Source organism: Copadichromis virginalis, linkage group LG17 (assembly GCF_057382275.1).
Source record: "Copadichromis virginalis isolate Kocher_CV1m ecotype Utaka linkage group LG17, C_Virginalis_male_GT1.1, whole genome shotgun sequence".
NCBI lineage: Eukaryota > Metazoa > Chordata > Actinopteri > Cichliformes > Cichlidae > Copadichromis > Copadichromis virginalis.
Genome location: NC_140634.1, coordinates 17,171,407 through 17,193,629, shown reverse-complemented (window position 1 = coordinate 17,193,629; position 22,223 = coordinate 17,171,407). Strand labels below are relative to the sequence as shown.

At 44.3% G+C, this 22,223-nt stretch overlaps 2 protein-coding genes across 3 annotated transcripts; one reads left to right on the top strand and one right to left on the bottom strand.

Annotated features, from left to right (window-relative positions):
- Positions 1-3,119: 3,119 nt before the first annotated feature.
- Positions 3,120-10,189, bottom strand: tspan12 (tetraspanin 12). 2 transcript variants are annotated; one of them, XM_085436082.1, is made up of 7 exons: positions 9,616-10,189; positions 9,111-9,193; positions 8,768-8,903; positions 7,468-7,533; positions 4,759-4,866; positions 4,496-4,639; positions 3,120-4,383 (listed from the first exon to the last, which is right to left on the bottom strand). In XM_085436082.1, the coding sequence occupies exons 1-7, from the start codon at positions 9,763-9,765 to the stop codon at positions 4,051-4,053; spliced, it is 1,020 nt and encodes a 339-aa protein (XP_085292208.1). In that variant the 5' UTR covers positions 9,766-10,189; the 3' UTR covers positions 3,120-4,050. The 2 variants fall into 2 exon arrangements, with proteins under 2 accessions (XP_085292208.1, XP_085292209.1); XM_085436083.1 differs by having other exon boundaries at positions 9,651-10,184.
- A 1,034-nt stretch (positions 10,190-11,223) lies between these two features.
- On the top strand, positions 11,224-17,728 carry ing3 (inhibitor of growth family, member 3). The gene is made up of 12 exons (XM_085436081.1): positions 11,224-11,358; positions 11,500-11,571; positions 13,530-13,630; positions 13,747-13,812; positions 14,473-14,569; positions 14,655-14,726; positions 15,412-15,528; positions 15,606-15,772; positions 16,305-16,498; positions 16,573-16,765; positions 16,864-16,902; positions 16,985-17,728. The coding sequence occupies exons 1-12, from the start codon at positions 11,331-11,333 to the stop codon at positions 17,099-17,101; spliced, it is 1,263 nt and encodes a 420-aa protein (XP_085292207.1). The 5' UTR covers positions 11,224-11,330; the 3' UTR covers positions 17,102-17,728.
- Positions 17,729-22,223: the final 4,495 nt, after the last annotated feature.

The following is a 22,223-nucleotide window of genomic DNA, read 5'->3' as shown; positions in this document are numbered from 1 at the left end:
GCATCAACAAATGAGTTTTCTGGTTGTGCTGGAGACCTTTGTTTACCCCACTGGGAGTCAGAGAGAAACACCATGTTGGAAAGTTACAGAGAAGCAGCTGAATCATGTTTCTGTCTGCAGCCTGAAGCCTGCAGAAGATCTCTGAAGAATAAATATTATCAGATTCATACAACACATCTTCTACTGAGCAAAGCTTTTATGTTCTCTCATGCACATCATCAGTCACTCAGCTTCTGTCTGCAGAAACCATCAGCATCACATACATGAACTTATTATCTGTGCAAATTAGAGTTGATGCTTCAAACTGAACCTAAAGAAACCGTAAAATTATTTGCAAATCTCAAACTCAATTTGTATTCACTCCAGAACATAGAAAACATATTTAAACATTAAATAAACGTTTAAACTGAAAAAGGTGGATACTGAAAAATGCTGGAGGAACATTGCGTAACTAATCAGGTTAGTTGGCAGCAGGTCTGTAACACGACTCGGTCTAAAGGGCGTTTTGGAGAGGCAGAGGTTCACACATGTACGAAAAAAATCTATGGAACATTTTCAGAATAATGTTTCTCACTGTGAACATCCTCAACAACACTACATGACAACATCACAAGATTCAGATCATCTGGAGAAATCTCCTTGTGCAACTCAGTTCACCGTGCCTTCCACACATGCAGGTTCATGTGTGCACCATCATGGCTCCATCATCAGTGCCTATGAGGCTGGCAGCTGGCACATCTGGAAAGGCTCCATCAGACCAGAAGAGGTGCTATCCTCAGCTGACAAACCATCACAGACTGATGTTAGAGAGGAAACATAGTCCCGTCCTACTTCACTGCCATGTCGCTGCCATGAGATTCTACACAAGCTAATATTTTAATTAAAATGGTTCCTTTTCTCAGTTTAAACGTGTGATGTTTCTGTGTTGTGAATAAAATGAGCTCATGAGGTTTGAAAACCATCACATTCTGTTTGTATTTATGATTTAGACAGAAATACAAACAGACAGCATCCCAGCTGTTTGGAACTGGGGTTGAATAAATACATAAATGAAGCACGAACACTAACAGTGTGAGCGCTGCATACAGACTGTATGTAAACACATGGCTCCAGAGATCATGTGACACTATACTCCCATGCAGAGTCAGAGAGCAGGAATCCAGAATATGTCCAGCTGTGGGAGGTCTGGGAACGACTCCCAAACATGGACAGCTGGGAAAGGTCATTTCTGTGACATCCTGTTTCTGCCATATCAGTAACATCAGTGCTGGAAGTGCAACTATCCGATCCTACCACGCACACTGTGTTAGACTTCAGGGCCTGGCCTCTGAGTCCCAGTGTTTCCACTGCTGCTGTTCTACATCTGAAGCTGAGCTGAGTTACTGCGTCACACCTGAATTATGTTTGAATAATAAACATAATTCAGGTGTGAATTATGTGCTGCCAGAGTTCCATTCTTAATATGGAACATCTTAAAAAAAATGAAATATAATTTAGTGTTATTCAAAGTAACCATGACTATACAAGGCAGATGAGTGCAGGTTAAACAGGTGGGTGTGCGATGGACAGGTACAGAGCAGGTGATGGTTGGATTCAGCACCACATCACTTTTATACCAGCTTCAGACTGTCTGCAGCTGCAAACCAGCCACCACTGGAACAACTGCTCCTCTATGAGCATCAGCTGCTCCACCGCAGCAGATCCTGTTCCCCTGGAACTCACAGTCAGTCGTTACTGTGATGGCCAGCAGCAGCTGGAGGCTTCCTGAGGTTCAGACCAACCAGTTGTTTATTCAGTAATATTGAAAATCACAAAACTCTCTTACGCACAGGTGGCACATGGCCCCATATTAAACTAAACATAGAATCTAAAATAAGAGCAGATATTGCTATGCATCCCGTGGTGCCCCTGGAACCTTTAAAAACGTACTCGGGATGCTGGGAGACTCTTTTGGCCTGAACACCTTGAGGAGCTCTTCACTGAGGACTAAACACAGAAAATGATAAAAGATGACAGACGTCTCTGTGAGCGTGTTCTTTTATACAAACACTGAGTGATGCGTGTGTGCACGTGTACGGTTTAAAACAGGAACTGACACATTTCTGAGTCTTCACACTGCACTGCTGATAGTACTGCCTGCCCCTCAGAGCAACCCCTGTGTGGGGTCGGGATGCTTCTGCTGTCATATATCCATAAATGTGCTGACTCAAGCTCCAGATATGAAGAGCTCCATGGTCATGGCCATCATGTCAGTGTTGTCACATGACTAAGTGTGAAAGGAACAGCTCTCCAGATGTGCCTTTCACACTTGGTCATGTGACCACACTGACACAAATGCTAGCCTATCCACAGCCTCACAGCAGGTTGTGAAACACACTGAATATAACCCACAGGGCCACAGGACAGACAGAATGATTTATGAGCCGGTCTTGTCTCTGTTTGAAGGGACAGGCTTGGGTTCAGGTGCGTAGGTTTGTGAGTAAAAAGCTCAGACAAAGATGAAGTTCAGTTTGTCGCACGCTGAATCACACGACTCATCAAACACAAGGAAACACGAGTTTGACGTGGTTTTGATCTGAGAGCGGTGTTCGATCAGAGAGAGTCTCAGAGGACTGTGTAATACGTGAAATGCTGTGAAACTACACAATGATCAGATGAGTGTACGATAAGCCGTGTGATATAAAAATAGACGTGGCGAGTAAAGTGAGCCGGTCTGCCCTCACAGACGCTGGCAGCCTGAATGAAACAGCGCTGGAGAGTTGAGGCCGGAGCGCCGAGACTCAGCGACCTATTAATAAAGCGTACAGTGGTAGTAGAGGTAGGATTTCATGCTCGCTGGATTTGGAGAGCTTTTCACTGCAAGCAGCTGACGCCCTGTATCCGTGTTACCGTCTCCGCTTTCTCCCAGCAGCTGCAGGAATGTCACAGGTTTCACTCCAAATCCAGAAGCTCCTCCCACATCGCCCCATCTCAATAATCTGAAATATCATCACAGCAAACAGTTTGTGAGAGTTGGGTCGTCCACAGATGCTCTCACATGAGTATCAGAACAAAGCAGGGAGGTCACTTTAGTCCCAGCTGTTACAGTAAGGAGCCATTAAAGTGCAGAGGAGAAGCCGTCCGTCTCAAACAGCTTTAATATTTCGTTTTATTCCAGTGAAAACGCTGTAATAACAAACAATAAATATCCAACAGCATGCACAGACTCTCACACTTCCTGTGGGTGTACAGTCTCTCAGAGAGCTCCATAAATAATCCAATTCAAAAGTCATCTAATGTTCCAGTGGCTCCTGACACAGCTGTCAGGAAAATATCTGGAGTCCGTCTCCAGCCGGCTGTGTCCATATGTTTGGTCTCATTAGAGGCGGGGAGTCCAAACAGGAGGAAGTCTGTTCTCTAACATGTTCTCTGACTTCATCATCCCGAAGAACAAAATCAGCTCCTTTAGAGTTCACGATGTCTGACAGGAACAGCCTCCTCTCTTCCTCACCTGTCTCACTTGTCTCCTCCAGACCTGCAGTAAGTCACCATTCTGTCCATCCTCAGTTTACAGTCTGTTCTTCAGATGACTCACAGTTCACAGAGAGAAGCACGAACAGAGCAGCAGCTACACCCATCACCATCAGATCAGCTGTCAGACCGTAAGAGTGGGAACGCCTTCACTCTGACCAACTGGAAGCTGAGAGGCTGCACACATGTACATCTGATATCAACAATAATCCAGTGGTGCGGTTTAGAGGATGTGATAGAGCAAGACTGTAAAAATAAAAGATTATTTTCCTGTTTTCCTGTAGAAAAAGCACATGACCTGCCTTATTTAAACAGGAAGTCCAGAGTTTAACTTCAGGACTTAAATTTTAACATAAAACTGATGATGAGTCCTCTCTATCAGCTACAGGCACGCGCTGACACGCATTTTGTTCTGTGATGATTGGAGCTGCAGCGATGTCAGGAGGTCATCGGGGGGTGTGGCTTTGCTCTGAAGCTGCCGGTGCTCGTGTTCTCACTGAGTAAAGGTTGTCTGGTGTTGGACAAGCCGGACGAAGCTTTTTAGGCGGCAGCGTGAAGTCGCTCCATCTCAAACTGCTGTTTCGGTGTGGTGGCAGCCATGTTGGTGCAGCCTTTATTTGAGCGGCTGCAGCCCGACTTTAAAGCGTCCGCCGAGGCTGCATGTGCTGCTGTGTCAGGGTCGGGGTCATCCGGTGGCGGCAGTGTGGGCATGTCCGGCTCTGGAGACTTCCGTCCATAATAAAGCGCCCAGAGGAGTGTGAGAGTGAGCGCCATGGCGATGATCTGAGCCACACCGATGGACACGCCCAGGAAACGCAACACCTGCAACTGCTTCGTCCCACGGATGAAGGTGTAGATCTTTGGACCGCAGCCCTAAAACAAACACACAACACACATGTAAGAGGAGGAGGATTTAAGAGCAGCTGGGTCATCAGAGGGCGTGTCCTCTGATGTTTCTGTCCAGTGAGAAGCCGCTGTGGCTCACCTCTTGGTGGAGGTCGCTAAGGTCGTGGTAGTGGGCATGGCGAGCGCAGCCTGGATACTGATTGGAACAGCAGGAGTCAGGTGGCCACTCCATCTCAGTCATCTCCAGCCAATCAGTGAAGTAGATGACACCGCAGCATTTAAACTGAGGCCAGGTGAAGAAACATCTGTGAGTACACAGGTCACCTGACCACACCGTGTGTGTGTGTGTGTGTGTGTGTGTGTGTGTGTGTGTGTGTGTGTGTGTGTGTGTGTGTGTGTTACCTCAGTCTGAAAGCTGTTCCAGGTGTGTGTGAGCCACTGGTAACGCTGCAGACCGTAGTTTGGCATTCGAGACTTCAGGCTGATCATGTCAGAGCGCTGCACTGAGGGCTACGCACACACACATGCACACACACACGCATACACACACACCATGTCAATTACAGTGAAACAAAAGTAAAAATAAGATCTTAAACGGGTGTAGCTCACTGCTGGAAACATTACAGCTTGTTCCCCATGGAGAAACATGAGTCACACACCCGTGGCTCCTGATTGGTCAAAAACAGGAAACTGAAGTTCAGGTTCAGGATGAAGGAAACAGAGCTGCTCCTTTCATAACATATGAACATACGTCAGCTGGTCATTCTGGGTTTGGACCCAGGCTTTGTGGTGGTCTTTGAAACAGTATTTAATGTTCTGTTGGTTGTCAGTTGGATCAGTGTGGTTCACCGCTGTGCTGAGCAAGCTAGAGTTTGGTTGTTGTCAGTGTTGGGGTGTATCGGAATGCCTGTACTGGTGTTACATATCAAAATACAAAATATGAGTAACTGTATTCCATTACAGTTACCGTTTATATAGGTAATGATTAGAATACAGTTACGTTGTTTCATATGTTAGGCTATCCCCTCTTTATCCACTCTCTAATTTTGGTAATTAAACGCATTGCAGGAAAGGAGGCTCTAAGAGGCTCTAATGTAAGCGTCCTGTTAATGTTGGTGGTGTCACTTACACAAACACAGCCAGCAGTGCATGGGCAAAATGCATTTCTTACTTTGAAATTCCGACACCACGTCACATTTAAAGACGAAAGGGATGGGCGAAATCTGACCGAGCAATGCAAACTCTATTTGCCACCAACCAAGCTACTCTCAGTGTGAAAAGACTCCGCCTCCAACCTAAAGAAACATCCGGAAGTAAGTTCTTTTTTAAAAACTAACCTTAGCCTACTGCAACTACCTTGTTTTAGATGCGGTAGCTACCTGGGTTATGTGCCACTTCAGTATCTTTGATGCACTATTGCTGTGTGATTTATTAATTTACTGAAGGCTGCATTATAACTTGCTAGATGCTAATAATCATGTGCAGTTCTGAAAGCAGACAGAAAGAAAACATAGTCATACAGAAATAGTTTTCTACACAAGATCCCTGCAAAAAGTGCAGCCTTATCTAATCTCCACCCTACTGTTACTCATTTTATACTAAGATTTAAAAATCTAGTTGGTATTGCTTTCAGAGCTGCACATGATTATTTGCAGCTACCAGGTTGCTAATGCTATCCATCAAGTCTAACAGTCTGAACGAACCTCAGCTAACGCCAGCTAAGAATGTTAGCTCAGTGGCAAGTATCCTTCATTCATGTAGTTTTAAAAAGCATGACAATATATCAAGTAATCTAAGGCATTCAGAATTGAGTAACTTAACAAAATACGTTACAAGCTACATTTTGGGCCTATATTCTGTAATTTGTACTGGAATAGATTTTACATGTAACCTTCCCAACACTGGTTGTTGTGTAGTTTATTCCTATGTGTACCCCGCTGTCTGAGCTATTTCACTTTTGTGAAATGTGTGAGTCTGTCGCCTGTTTACTCATTTTATCTTTGGTAGTCTGTTGTCAGCTGTGCTTTGTATTTACTTCCCCTGCCTCGTCCTGTGATTACTGCCAGCTGTTCCTTCTGCTGGCCTCATTACCTCCGGTATTTATCATCTCAGTCTACTCGTGTCCTTTGTCCAGTTCTTCTGCACTGTTTTGGCTTTTGTTTCGTTCTGATTTTACCTTCCTCCTCCTCTGTACTGCAAAAATTCCAGCCACTTTCCACATGACAAACCCACAGGCCTCACACACTCAGGACTTCAGGTTTTTACTGCAACCCCCCAAACAGGGACCAACCTGAGGTCCATGTGTGAGTGTCTGCTCGACTGATAAAGAAAAAAGTAAAACCTTCACTACTACAATACCCACAACCCCCTGCAGGCAGCTAATGCAGAGATAAACTGAGCCTGAGGTCAGAGTTCAAAGCCAGGCTCAAACTGCTGTGCTTCAAAGACAGCATTCAAAATGAAACTTTATAAACAACAAACGAAAGAACATATTCTGTCACCCCTAAAATCTGATTGGCTCATTTGAAAATGTTTGGAGATCACCTGAAACTTTGAGAACTTTGAGAAATCAGCAGGAAAAGCTCAGGCTGTAAGAAATGAGTCAGAAAGCGCTACTCGAGGCTCTCTGAGCTCTCCCAGAGGAGCAAGCCTCCAATATTTATTTTGTTATTGTTAGCGTGAGTCTGACACTCACTGAAACTACAAACTACTGCAGGTAATGTACCCTGCAGTACTGGAGTAGATGTATTTGAGTACTTTGCAGGTGGGTGTGAGGTGACGGGCGTGTCGCGGCAGCGCTGAAAGAGGAGCCGGACAAGTCTGAGATTCCTGATTATTATTAGAGACTGGAGTCCAGCCGGTGCATGAGGCGAGAAATGATCCGTTTAGGACGGAAACACTTGCATGTGTGCGACACCGCCGTAACTCCGTACTGACAAACTCGTTACTATCACGATCAGTCAGTGAGAAAAAGCTGCAGAATTTCACATGAACAGAGGCTCAGTTATGAATCACGATTATAATTTTACCTGCTCTGATGGTTTGTTGGTTAAACACATTCACGTCTGACTACATGACATGTTCAGGGATTCAAAGCTTCAATGTTCTCACCTCCTCGTAGGTCCACACAGCACTGGCCAGCTCCACACAGAAGATCACCAACAGACTGCCGAAGTACTGAAACACAGGCGGAGACGAGTTTAGTCTGATAATCAACCTAAAACCTTTCTGTCAAAAAGGCATGAAGCTGACCTCGTCCTCTCCCTCAGTGACAGCCCCGAGGTGTCTGCAGCTCTTAACCCTGAGCAGCACAGTAATGTGTGATGTCTGAAGCTGGTTTTATCTTCTTGTCCACCTGAATAACCTACTCACTCACAAACATGAGAGACTTCTACTGTTATGTAATCTCACAGCTAACTGAGGTGTGTGTGTGTGTTGGAACTGGCTGAGCGGGTTCCCATCATGCCCTGGGGCAGTCCCTGTAGCAGACTGAAGCTCCTCTCAGCAGCTCATCTTTCGGAGACAATCTTATCACCTGTTGGGAACAATGGGGCACCCAACACCTGGTCCCGCCTAATCAGAGCACAGAAAACAGGTGGTGTAGCTCAAACACACAGTTAGGTGGACAGTGTGACCTCTGTGGGCTCTACCTGAGAGTCCAGAGTAGGCTGTGTGTGTGAGACATCATACACCTGCACACCTGCTGACAGTGGTGGACTCTGGACTGAGCTCAATCCTCCCATATGGAGGTGTGTGAGGCGGGTGGAGCGTGTGGAGGTGGAGGCTGACCTCTTCACCTTGTTTAGCAGCTGGTGAGCAGATGATGCTCTGATAGGCTGCAGCAGAACCAGTTGATAAGAGATCAGTCTACCTGAGGAGTGTGTCATTATGATGAAGCTCAGGTGAGTCTGCCTCAGTGCTCATAGGGCTTCAGGTTCAGAGACATCAGCTCCAGGTTTCTGATGTTCCCACTTCACTGTGTACGCAAAATGCCACTGAACCTTAACCCCGCCACAGGAAGGTGGGAGCCGCGGGTGCTTGTGTCATGATATCAGTCTCAGTGTAGACCTGTCATAGCTAACACACTGATCAACAGTCACGCCAACACACACTGACCAACAGTCATGCTAACATACAGGTAACACACTGACCAACAGTCATGCTAACATACAGGTAACACACTGACCAACAGTCAGAGCAGCTAAAAATGTTTCCTCTGCTGGCTGATTCAAAACAGAGACTTCATCTGTGCTTTTCCAAATGTGTCAGAGCACTCAGAAACTGTTTCTTGTTAAATGTCAGCTGAATCCAGGACATGGACTTCCTGCTTCTGATTGTAAAATCTGAGATAAATGTCGCCTTTGGTTAAAGTAAAAATCCTTTCTGAAGTGTGTGATGTGAGCATTCGTACCCAGGAGAGCAGCAGCAGGTCACACCTGAGCGTGCCGCAGTACCCCACCATTGCCACGATGATGAGAAAGCAGCACACGGCAACAATGACGGGGTGAACAGCTGGAGAGTACGTGAGGACGGCAGCTTCCTCCAACCTGCATACACACACACACACACACACACACACACACACACACACACACGAATTAGCCTCCATGCTCCGAGCTTCACAAAGCAGCTGTTTAGTTCACATCTGGATCATCTATCAGAGACAAGGTGTGTCAGATAAAGATGATTAAAACTTTCAGGTGCTGTCACCTGGTTGGCTCTGATACCTGAGCTGCAAGCCAGGTCAGACTCACCTGGTGTGGGCCGTCAGGGTGAGGACGGTGTTGAGAGAGTCACGGATCCACACCGCCACTCCCAGCACACATGCTGACATCAGCTGGACACACAGAAATAAACACATGGATATGTTTCTGCTGCCTATAATAACATCTGAGAATGTGAAGCAGGCAGCGAGGAACACCCGGCCTGCTTCACCCCAGCGCCGCCTGTCCCTGTACACAGAACTACCACTAAACACAATATTCTGTACACAGAACTACCACTAAACACAGTACTCTGTACACAGAACTACCACTAAAAGCAGTACTCTGTACACAGAACTACCACTAAACGCAGTACTCTGTACACAGAACTACCACTAATCGCAGTACTCTGTACACAGAACTACCACTAAACACAGTACTTCATACAAACAACTACCACTAGACATAGTACCTACAGTTACTGCAGTAAAATACTGCATTGTTTGACTGCTTTAGTATAATGACTCAAACACGCTGATCATTAAAGGGCAATTACACTCTTGTAGTCGTGCGCGTGCCCGCTCCTCTCACCCAGAACAGCAGGTTGAGCGCGTACAGCAGGCAGCGCAGACACCTCACCGCGTCCTCGCGAGCCATCCCGACCGGAGCTCCTCCGCGTGCCGCTCATCTGAGCCCGGGGCACCATGGCAACATGCTCGCTGCACGCACACAGCACGGAGCGCTCAGGAACTGCGCGTGCTCCGTGCGTGAAACCCGCATTCCGTCCCCGCGCGCCCTGGCCCGCTCGGTGACCAGCAGCAGGTGGTCCTCACTGCGCACGCTCCGAACCGGTCACCGCTGTCCGCACACCTCCAGACTGTCACCGGATACACGAATACACACACGCACACACAGCTCCGTCAGTCTGCTGCGTAACAATCCGAACCGTCCGCTCCTCTGCTCCTCCTGCTGCTCCTTCTTCACTAATTAAAGCAGCAGCAGCTCCGCCTCCTCTCTCACAGTGTCCGGGGGGAGGACAGAGGAATGTGTCCGCCTCCAGCCGCACAACCGTGGGGTCAGCAGGCCGAGATTGAGAGGATGAAGCTGCAGGAAACACACACAGCGCTTGGAGTGTTTGTCCACATAGTTCTGGTCATAAACTCTTTGCAGTAGCACTTTTTGTCCCTAAATTATGTGGAAACTTACTTTAGGCTACCTTGTAATTATTTTCCACATACTTTCTGACTATTTGCACATATATTATTATGTTACACACTGCCGGAAACTGAACATAAACTCGTAGAAAGAAAAATGTATGACAAAAGAATGTGGACATAAACTTCCACGGAAATACAGTAAGACATGTCGTTTGTGTCTACATAATTTTGGCCATTTAGGCTGCTTGTTTGTTTTTCTGCTCACACTTGTAATCAAAATAATGTGAACGCATGTGACTGGCTGTCTAAATGGTAAATGGATGGTTCTTATAACACTAATCTAAAACAATATATATACCCCAAAGTATATAGGCTAACACGTGCACTCATTTTACAGTTATTAAAATCACTGATAAGAACTTATAATTAATATATGATCATTAAAATAGAATCACTGCTCGGTTCATGAATAATTATAGTCGCATGAAGTGGGATATGTTTAATTAACAGCTGAACATGTGTGAAAACACAAGCGTATGTGGACAGAAGTTACCACACAGCTTATATTGTTTGTCCACATACTTTAAATGTGTTAAATTAGTACCACAACGCACAAATCTAATATTTAATACATTAGCAAACATATCTGAACAGAAATGGTGAGATGGATTTATTCTTAATCTCTTTAGTTGTTTCTGTCCACATATTCTTGTAGAAAAGTAAATATAATTTTCAGCTGGTCATTAATGCAATTTTTCAGGTAAAAAAAATGTCCAAAAGCTTTGTGTAAATGTGCAGTCGAAATGAAATAGTTTACAAGGCTTGAGAAAAACACCCTTCTTGCTTTTTATTTTCAAATAAATAAATAAAGGATTACTATAGTAGTGCATAAAAGACGTAAAGAAGTGTAAATATAAATACAATTCCCATGATGCATCTGTCCTGTCAACGCCTGCCTGTATGTGAACCAATCAGAGCGCGGGCAGACGCTTGCGTCAGCATCTGTGACCTCCTTTTTTCTGGGTATTTTTTTCTGAGCAGACGTTGGCAGGCGGCGCCATATTGAAAGCAGAGAATTGTCGGCGAAAACGACTGACACCTTAAATTAAACACGATGTTGTACCTGGAGGACTACCTGGAGAGTGAGTATGGGACTGCACCGAAGCGGCAGCGGTGTCACAGGGCTCTGCTGCGCGTTAAATGGGTGTTATTTTCCGGCCAGGTCGGCTCCGGCAGTTAGCCTAGCCGTGCTAGCAGGTAACCGCCTTTTCTTCTCCTGGCAGTGATCGAGCAGCTACCCATGGATCTCCGCGACAGGTTTACGGAAATGAGGGAGATGGACCTGCAGGTTCAGAGTACGTACAACCCTGCCGCCAACGGCGCCACACACCGGGGACACGCGCGCTGCGGCATGCACACATAGCGGCAGCCCTGCTGGGACTGTCCAAGCAACAGAGCCGCGTCCCGGCGCTGATGACCGCCCAATGGCGCTTACTTAATTAGCACACGTTAGCAGAGGCGGCTAACGGGCTGAAACCCAGTAGATACCAGCACGATACTGCAGCGCAGCAACCACCTGCAGGGTCACATCCACCCACAGGGCCCCCTCCCCTTTATTACTGCCGATCCGAAAGTTCACATTCATGCACATTAAAAGTCAAGTTGCTAATAAAGCAACTTTAAAATGATTATCGCTGTTAGACGCTCACAGGAGGTCCTAATCACTATTTTAGCACTTTATAAATAAAAAATAATCAGTTTTCTTTGGTCTCAACTGAGATTATTTAATAGGATTTCTGTAAATATCTATTTTTTTTAAGTTTAAATTAAAAAAAGGTTTTAGTAAAATATGTTTTGATAAATTATGAAGTTGCTGAACAAACTAAATAATTTTGAACTGAAATTTAAAATGAAGGATTATTAAAATAGTAATCATTTCCTCTAAAATATTTTGTTTCAATCACTGACACAAATTTAATTGGACTCAGAGTTAGATCAATTAAACCACTTTCTAAACGCTTGTGTGTGCAGCCAGAAAAAGAACAATGTTGTAACAATGGTATAAACGCGACTCTGAAAGGTGTAATAATAAATGAGTGTTAGGGATACTCTGAATGAGCCTGTGCTGGGCGCTAGTGCTGTGTGATACTGCAGATTTAAGTATTGATCTGATACCAAATAAATACAGGGCCAGTATTGCTGGACACTTTGCTGTCATTTTTCTATCTGTTTAAACCTCAGGATATTAACCCTTTAAGACCTACCATAGAACCAAGTCCACCAGAGCTTATCTATATATTTTTAGATGGTGTAGTGATATTTTTTGGGAGTATTTCAATTTGCTATATTAACTACATGAATTGCAAAAAAGTGCAATAAAACTACCAAAAAAAATGTAACATTGTTTTTTGCTTGTTTGTTTTTTACACATATTTCTAGTTAGAGAAATTTCAGGGGTATATCCCTCAAAACTGTAAATGCAAAAAAGTTGCGCAAAATAGGTTCCAACCACAGGAAATCTATTTTGAGTGTATTCATAGTTTTATTTTTGACATACACAGATTTTTATATACTGTAGGAAAAATGAAAATAATTATTGTAATGCAAATTTGCAAAAAACAGCATGAGCTATTTCCAGCAGTGTAATTTGAGTTCTTAGCATCCCAGAAACTGTACAGAAAGCCATAAACTTAAAAATGAAGTTTAAAAACCACCAGCGTATTCTATAGGAAAAAACCGTATTTTCTGCGAAGATGACGCCACTTCCGGTTTCGGGCAGGTAATGTTGGATGCGCTGATTGGAATTAGCAAAGCATGTTTCTGGAATACTATGTTTTTGTTGCTGCAAATAGATGATGAAACTGCTTCAGCTTTAGTCACATTGGTTCAGAGGCACAGATCTGTGACATAACAGGAGCACTCACTGAGTGAGAGCTGGGGAAATAAAGTTTTAATCAAACTTTATTTATACTGCACATTTATACTGCAGAGCGTATCCAATCACGAATCAACAAAATCTAACAAATATTATCCACACATGGCACACTCACTGCTGCAGGTTTCAGCTGGCAGGAAACACTCAAAAACAAATCACCTGAGGGAGTCACACTCAGGTTAGTGTGGACCAGGTGAGTCCTCAGCTCTGATTTCATTAGAACTACAGTCCAAAGGTGATCCCCAGGCTCAGAATAAATCTGCAGTTCACCAACAGAGAGGAAACACCTGAGGGAGGGCCGCAGTCAGACTTTGCACACGTGATGGTAAAATGCTGAGTGCTGCGTTTTCTCACGTCCTTTCCTGTTTGTTCCTTCAGATGCCACGGATCAGCTGGAGCAGAAGGTCATCGAGTTCTTCGTCAACGCCAAGAAGAACAAACCAGAGTGGAGAGAGGAGCAGATGGAGGTCATTAAAAAGGTCAGAGGTGGCGGATTCTTCTTGTGTGTGTGTGGGTGTGTGTGTGTGTGGGTGGGTGGGTGTGGGTGGGTGGTGTGTGTCTTGGGTTTTTGGGTTAAACCTGTGTGTGTTCTTAGGATTACTACAAAGCTCTGGAAGATGCAGATGAGAAAGTCCAGCTGGCCAATCAGATCTATGACCTGGTGAGTAAAGGTTTCCTTCAGGTGTCACTCAGGTGATCACAGAATGGCAAAGGTGCACATTTAGGCTTTAACAGCTTTAACGTGTAGAAATCTCAGAGGAACCCTGTTATTCCACACAGCCGCCACTAGAGGGCAGAAAGAACCTTGAAGAGCCACTAAAAAAGCACAAGGAGTTACTTTTCCTGCAGTCTGAGAGCATGGTCACTATCACTGAAAGATACCAGCTAAACTCAGACCCTTCAGTTATAAATCACTGATTGGTTAGATTGATCACTCATCTGTGAGATTTGATCAGTCAATGTTGATCAAGGGTTATGAGAATTTGCATATTAATGGCCAAGGAACTGACCTTCCAGCCCATTGTTCCTTCAGCGGTGTTAGTTTCAGTCATAATGCAAATGTACTGTTTATGAGATTGGGGAAACCTGCAGTCAGCTGAGACTGAAGAAGTCACTTGAATGAGTGACGAAACATTTCTCCCATTGAAAATGCTACGTCCAGATGAAAAGAATCAACTTTTGGGGGCATCTGTGTGATTATTAACACATCCAGACATCCATCAGCCCAACACTTAAAGATTATTCATGTGTCACAGAAAAGCTGCTTGATTGGTTTAAAATTGGTTTTCGTTGTTGACCTCATTGATCCTCTGTGTCTCAGGTGGACCGACACCTGCGTAAACTGGACCAGGAACTGGCCAAGTTCAAGATGGAGCTGGAGGCTGACAACGCTGGCATCACTGAGATCCTTGAGAGACGTGAGTAGCTCTTTGGTTGTATTCGGCAGGGGAATGTTAGACTTCCTGTAACGTGTGCCTGACTTCCTGTCACACATCTGCTCAGGATCGTTGGAGATGGACAGCCCGTCTCAGCCTGTCAACAACCACCACGTTCACTCACACGCCGCCACAGAGAGTGAGTACACAGCAACACCAGATCTGTTTTTTGTCTGCTGTCTGGATCATCGCCTGCATCTTTCCTGATCCATACTGATTGACCACCTAATCCATGCATATGAATCCCTGAAAGCGTCTTCAGAGGCGTGTAGTCGTTCATCTGAGAATGAGAAATAAAAATATTTTTTTGAGGATGATTAATAGTTGTTAAAATGTTAGAATACAGAAACATGCAGCGGTCATGCTGATGTAAACGAGGTGGGAGGTGTTCCCAGTTGCTGATGTCACACATCACGCATCAACCTGAACTGCAGTGATAACCTGGGTTTTAGACCACACTAACCTCATTCTCTGGCTTCGTCCTCGTGCTGTTGTTAGCAACTTTTAAAAGTTTAGCGTCACGATACTTGTTCTCGTTAGACCTTACCTGCTGAGGTCATTCGGGATCATTTGAGTTGATGCGGAAGCTGTGACATAAGCACAGTGAGCCTCTCTGAGTTGTCCACACTGATTTAACCGACTGAAATCACCCACTCTTGGCCACACCATGGTTCACCATGGTAACAGCAGCAAACATAAACATGGTGTCAGATTGAAGCAGTGTGAACCTCAGATGAATTTGGGGCGGGACATGATGATGGTATTGTGTTGTTTTCAGTTTGAAACAGGAAGTGTCAGCTAACTGCATGTTTGTGTGCTCTCAGAGAGAAAATATAGCGCTCCGAGCCACCACACCACAGAACACGTCCCAGAGAAGAAGTTCAAGTCTGAAGCTCTGCTGTCCACGCTCACGTCAGACGCCTCCAAAGAGAACACGCCAGGTAAGAGCCACGACCCTCACCAGAGCACTCTGACCGCCTGCCATGTGTTGCCTGCCTCACCTGTGTGTCCTCGGCAGGCTGCCGTACCAACAGCACATCCTCGTCCACCAACAATGCGTACAGCGTCAACTCCTCCCAGCCTATGGCCTACAACCTGAGCTCGCTGTCCTCAGGGCCCGGAGCTGGAGCTGGAGCCGGTGCCATCACCATGGCTGCTGCCCAGGCGGTGCAGGCCACAGCTCAGGTGAGAGAACATCCAGTTAGAGAAGGGGTGGAGTTTCTCAGGTGTTTTCACCTGCAGGCCAAACTTGTCGTTTTGGATCAGTTAAAATCTTTTAAAGGTTCTTTGAAAAAAGCGACAGCTTCCAGAAACGTTTGTTCCACAGAGAACGCATGAGCAGCTGATCTGTCTCCATCACCTCTGAAGTCATCTGCAGACATCCTGTTCATCATCATCAGTGCCTCAGCTCTGCTGCTTTGCTGTGTTAGTTGGGTTTCCGGTATAACTCAAACCTGAAATTTCAAGTAACTGTCAGTCTGAGATGAGCAGGTCAAAGAATTTTTAAATCAGACATCTTGAATCACATTTTGTTAGTTCAAGGACTGAAAGATGGTAGAAAATCTGACATCCGGCTACGGGATGTGCTTGTCTGTGTTACTGACAAACAAACAAAACAAACAAGCTTTATTATTTGTCACATACAGTATCATACAGAGTATAACATGCATGCATGCATGACCTAAACGTTTTACTGCTGATGTATCCATGTGAGCAGATGAAGGAGGGCCGGCGGACGTCCAGCCTCAAAGCGAGCTATGAGGCCATCAAAAACAACGACTTCCAGCTGGGCAGGGACTTCGCTCTGTCCCGGGAAAGCACTGCCGGATACTCCTCCTCTGCTCTTGCCTCCACCCTCACTCAGACCCTCACCCCCAGCACCACCTCTGACTCTCGAGGACGCAAGTCCAAGTAAGACCACCATCTTGGCTTCTTGCCTCCAGCGCTCAGCATGGATAAACACTCACTCTTCTTCTGTTTTACAGGAGCAGCATTAAGTCTTCCAACCATCAGTCATCTTCGTCGTCCTCCTCCTCCTCACTGTCGTCCTGTTCTTCGTCATCGGCGCTCGCTCAGGAGCTCTCCCAGCAGGCATCGGTGCTGCCTGAAGCCGAGGCCAACAGTCAGGTGGACTGGACCTACGACCCCAACGAGCCCCGATACTGCATCTGTAACCAGGTACACACACACACATACACGCATACATCAGGTTTGCTGATGGACCAATCACTGACGAGGCCTCATAGAATGATGGTGACTCCTCTTCTGTGTTTCAGGTTTCTTATGGAGAGATGGTCGGCTGTGACAACACAGACGTGAGTCTTTTACCTTCAGGTTCTGACCCGTGGAAACGGGTGTCTGTGTGTATGTGCTGACCGTGTCTGTGTATGTCCTCAGTGTCCGATCGAGTGGTTCCACTACGGCTGTGTTGGCCTGACGGAGGCCCCGAAGGGGAAGTGGTACTGCCCTCAGTGCACAGCGGCCATGAAGAGGAGGGGCAGCCGCCATAAATAGACACATCTCCTTGTAACCTTCATTAGAGGCGGCTGAGGTCAGAGGTCACCAACAGCAAACTGCTCATCATCAGACACTGAGGATTTAAAGCCGTGTGGAGGAAGTGATGTCAGCTCTGAGAGAAATAAAATCTGGGTTCAGTCTAAGCCTAAAAACAACCACAGTCTCTGCCAAAACTAGTCTTTGTTATTCAGATTCAGTGAAGTTAATCTTGACATTTTAAACTGGTCAGAATAATTAATGAGTCTTTCTGTCAGAGCACAGATACAACCCAGGTTTTATATTTGGTTAATCTGGGATTATACTTGGAATAGCCAAGTTTGTAAACCAGGTCTTTTTGTCTCCTTCCATTATATGCAGATTTTTCCCAGAGCTGAAATTATTTCCCATGAGGCCATGCTCCCCTCTCACTCATTTAAAACTACAAACAGGATGGGTTGTTGGACTACAACTATGAATGCCTGTTGGAGCCAAATTAGATGAGTCTCATTTGACCTCCATAGTAAGCCAGAATGTATTGTGTGTGTGTGTGTGTGTGTGTGTGTGTTGGTTTGTGCCGTGTTGGTTTGCGTGTGTGTGACAAATGTTAAAATGAAGAGTCCAATAAAGCGATGTTTTGGTAAATCAGCTGGTGCGTTGTTGTTATTTGACCTAATGGGATCAACAGGAAGCGTTGATGGAAACAGTTTTCCTTCATTTTTGCTGTGAGCGGCTGTCACAACTGTAAACATCTGGTGGGTGAGAACTTCAGGCTGCCACGTAGTGCCGTTTATTCATTAAATCTGTGTGTCTCTGAAGTCCGTGTACAAAGATTATCCGCAAGTTTCTAAGCCTGAAGACCAGAGGTGGGTCGAGTATCCAAAAATTGTACTCAAGTAAGAGTAGCATTACTGGACCATAAAATATTATTACTCAAGTAAAAGTGAAAAGTAGTCTTCAAAAAAGTTACTCAAGAGTAAAAAAGTACTTGGTGAAAAGACTACTCAAGTAGCGAGTAACTGTTTGAAATGTCTGATTTATTTTTTAAATAAATGCTATCAGACAAAAATAAATATACAGATTTTAGTATTTTCAACAGGAATATATGTACAAAGATCAACAAAATAAGGCACAACAATTCTAATTTCCAGATTTCAGTTTTTCACAACATAAAGCTTTTTTCACCAATGCCTACAGTAAATAATATAAATATATAAACAGTGCAAACAATTTCTAGTGACACGATATGCTGTCAACTTTATTTTCATTTTTGCTCGAAATGCCACAGCAGCCTCAGAGAAAACATTAGAACGAGGCATCTTCAACATATGTACATACAAGGGAGCTCAGTTTACCATAAATTGTATGGGTGTGCATCTATTTCTGCATATTTAGCAAAAATGTGCCATTTCTTCACTCAGTGAAGTGATGGTTAAGCTTCAGCAGCAGTTTGCTCTCAACGTTCTTTCTGTGAAGCTGTAACTGTTCAGCAGTGAACAGGAGTCCTGCATGACTGAGAAGTCCTTCACAAGCTCCAGATGCAGGAAGAGCTGTACTGATTTTGATCGACAGCTTCTTGATGTGAGGAACGCCATGTAATAGATCCACACCTCCAGTGAATGGACATGAAAGGTACCTCTCCAGCTCCATTGCTTCTGGCTTTCCTGACCCCATGGATCCATCATCTTAGCCAGTTAGGCCGCTGTTTGTGCTGGCCTCATTCAGCTGGCCTCTGAGTCTAGGTGATGTCTGATGAAGTTGAGACCTGTGGAAGATGTATGGTTTTCAAAAGAATTAGGTCTGGTCATTATAGTGCTGTATACACTGCCAAGCTGCAGATGTTTGGCAAGAAGATTTTATCACACTGGAGATGTTTTTACTAACTCTTGTAGAAAAACAAAATCTTGTCATTCATGTCCCGCACAAACAGTTTGCAATGAATTCCAGATTAAGTTTAAAATAAGAATGCGTGCAAGGCTAAGCAGTGCTAGCCAATGTTTGGCTGTTACTCTGGGAAAAGACGAGAAAGACAGTAGTGATGGGATTTCCGGCTCTTTTTAGAGAACCGGCTCTTTTGGCTCTGAACCGGCTCTTCAGGTTGTTTTGTTGCTTTAATTAATTTATTATTAACAATAATATAAAATTATGCACAAAAGGAATTACTAATGTTAAAAAAAAGTGGTTTTATTTATATATGTTTATATATAAATATATGCGGTGGCCCCTAGAGACAAAACACGTACAAACTCCAAAACACATTTCTAGCATTAACTGAACTTCCAAAACAGAGCTACCTAGATCACTTAAATTACACAATTGAAAGCATATGTGTTTTGTTTGTGTATTTATCAGTGTTGGGTAAGTTACTTTAAAATAGTAACTTAGTTACATTACTAGTTACTTCTCTCAAAAGTAACTCCGTTACTTCAAGTTACTTGTTACTTTCAAAGTAACTAGTTACTAGGGAAAGTACTTTGGTTTTACTCAGAATTCTCTTGTTAATGTGTTGCTTCCATTACTTTGCCAGTCTTCTAGCTTGCTTACTTGCCACAAGTGCACTGTGCCACCTACCAATAGAAAGGAAAAGATAATGTGCATATTTCCACGAGAGAAATCCCACGCCTGGACCGTCATTGACTGCTGCCATGATTCTAGCCTACGTCACAGAGTCATGTGCGCCTTTTACATCCAACACAAAAACTGCAGTCGTGGTGCTTTCGATTGTACTCAGAACTCGGAAAATCTGCCTTCTGAATAGGAAGATGTAGGTAACACCAGACTGCAGATGAGCTGCATACAGGGCTGGACTGGGACAGAAAATTGGCCCGGGCATTTTGACTAGAGACTGGCCCACCATTATAGGAAAAATCATAAAGCCTTTGAATGAAAACAAACACTGTTGTGACAGTGATGTTCACTGTTTTGATGGTATATATGCATCAATCTATCAATCGTTTGTTGTAAGATTCAGATAATTATTTTTTAAAAGCTAGACATTTTAAATGAGAATAAGAAAGAAAAGTATTTCTTTGTGCCCCCCTCTCCCTGTTAATGCCCTACATGCCCCCCTGGCAACACTTTGCTAGACCCGCCCCTGCACAGTTACCAGCTGTCAGCTACTTAGAAAAGGATCCTGGGGTTATTAGTCTCTCAGAAACTGTTCATAACTTCCCTTCAACTCATTCATGTCACCTAAAAGGTAAACCTGTTTCTCCATCACCTGTTCAGCTCTGATGATTCAGTAAGGACATCTCCTGGTTTCATCTTCATGTTTCCCTCTCACCACATATCCAAACCGACATCATGACCAGCAGCTTTTACAGCTGTGGCTCCTGCAAACATCAGCTGATACTAGAAATTAATATTAAATAAATTCTAACAACAGCTGATCAAGTTAAACGCGCTGCTGTTGTTTAGCTCGACATCCGCTGGTTTCCTCTTTTGGCGCAAAGTGGGCGATAAACAAACAAGAGAGACGATCAGCTGATCATTGATCAGTTTTCATGATTGAAGTAGAAACGGGAGAGGGAGGGGGGAGAGGATGAAAGAAGAAGAGGCAGCTGTGCAGCAAAGACACAGAATAACTCCAGCTTTGTGCCTTTTTCATTGTAGCTGAATTACGGCACAAACTGTTCCTTTTCACCTCAATAAGAAATGTGTAATATTTTCTCTGAATAGCAGACGGGAAGGTTGGCAACTCTAATAACTTATGAACAAAATAAAGTTCAACATCATTAACTTCATAGCACCACCCAGCTGTATAGAAACTCCGTCATGCTAGCTAGCACGCAGTACGGAAAAAGTCAGAATGAGGAAAATAAACTCCACCTAAACTTGGTTCATATCTGACCCAGAGAGACTGCAGGTCATAACTTCTTACCTGAAGTTCAGTTCACACTTGGACCGGCGGCCGCCTCGGGTCTCTTTTCCTTCTGCGTCCCTTTTCCTTCATCCACCTGCTGGCCTCCACCACTTGCTAATGTTATTGAATCTGTGGAAGCTCCGCGATAGCCACCACACGAAGTAACGAATAACAAGCCTATCTAAATCCCAGTAACGACTAACTCGTTCCTGATTTTGGCATAATAACTAGTTATCGTGCTCGTTACCACAATAATAACGTAGTTACTGTAACGCATTACTTAATAACGCGTTAGTCCCAACTCTGGTATTTATACACAAGAACTCATATATATGCAAATAATTTAAAAAAAAAGTGTGAGAGAGAGGGTGAGAGAAAGAAAAAAAACAACCCACGGCTCGCGATAAGGAGCCGGCTCGCGTCGTTCACGTCAAAGATCCGGCTCTAAGAGCCATTTCATTCGCGACCTACACATCACTAAAAGACAGTGATGGAAGCCGTGACTGGAGCTGCGATGTAGCCTATATAATATTTAAATTGTACGAACGTGATAATTATGTGTATTGTAATAACGTGATATTATATTGTTCAAACATGAAAGGTATATTGTACTAACATAATAGTATATTGTACAAACATGAAAGGTATATTGTTAGAACAATATACTTTTCTATTTTTCTTTTGCCTGGGTGGCATTATTTTTTAAAAAGTAACAAGTCGAATTTTGCAAATGTAGCGGAGTAAAAGTACAGTTTCTTCTTCACAAATGTACTCAAGTAAAAGTAAAAAGTATTGTGCAAAAAAGGTACTTTAAAAGTACATTTTCCCAAAAACTTACTCAGGTAAATGTAACGGAGTAAATGTAACTCATTACTACCCACCTCTGCTGAAGACCACAGAGCCAGTTCACATCATTGCTTTATAGTTTGTTTTTATTAGTTGATGTAGCTGCAGTTCCTCTACCGTCCGGCAGAGGTCAGCCAGGAGACTCTCGGGTCAAAATAGCAGATAAATATGTTTACATTTCTGTGGATAATTTCCCTTTAATAGCTCTGTGGGTGGGTGTGGGGGTCCCGTTGGAATAGGAACGTTTAGCCAGCTGTAGTTCTGGGCCAGCCAGTCTTCCAGATTTTAGAGTAGAAAGATGCAGTTTGAAAGTTGTTGGTCAGCAGAAACAGTGAGAGCTTTTTAACTCACATAGTCACACATCCGCGCACGCACGCACACACACACACACACACACACACACACACACACACACACACACACACACACACACAT

Bases quoted from the DNA above. Each gene is read 5' to 3' on its own strand.
- ing3 (XM_085436081.1), top strand. From the start codon at position 11,331: ATGTTGTACCTGGAGGACTACCTGGAGA. The intron at 13,631-13,746 runs GTCAGAGGTGGC...GTGTGTTCTTAG, and splicing joins AGATGGAGGTCATTAAAAAG to GATTACTACAAAGCTCTGGA. The intron at 16,903-16,984 runs GTGAGTCTTTTA...GTATGTCCTCAG, and splicing joins TCGGCTGTGACAACACAGAC to TGTCCGATCGAGTGGTTCCA.
- tspan12 (XM_085436082.1), bottom strand. From the start codon at position 9,765: ATGGTGCCCCGGGCTCAGATGAGCGGCACGCGGAGGAGCTCCGGTCGG. The intron at 7,534-8,767 runs GTACGAATGCTC...CCTGTGTTTCAG, and splicing joins ACCTGCTGCTGCTCTCCTGG to TACTTCGGCAGTCTGTTGGT. The intron at 4,384-4,495 runs GTGAGCCACAGC...TGTTTGTTTTAG, and splicing joins TTAGCGACCTCCACCAAGAG to GGCTGCGGTCCAAAGATCTA.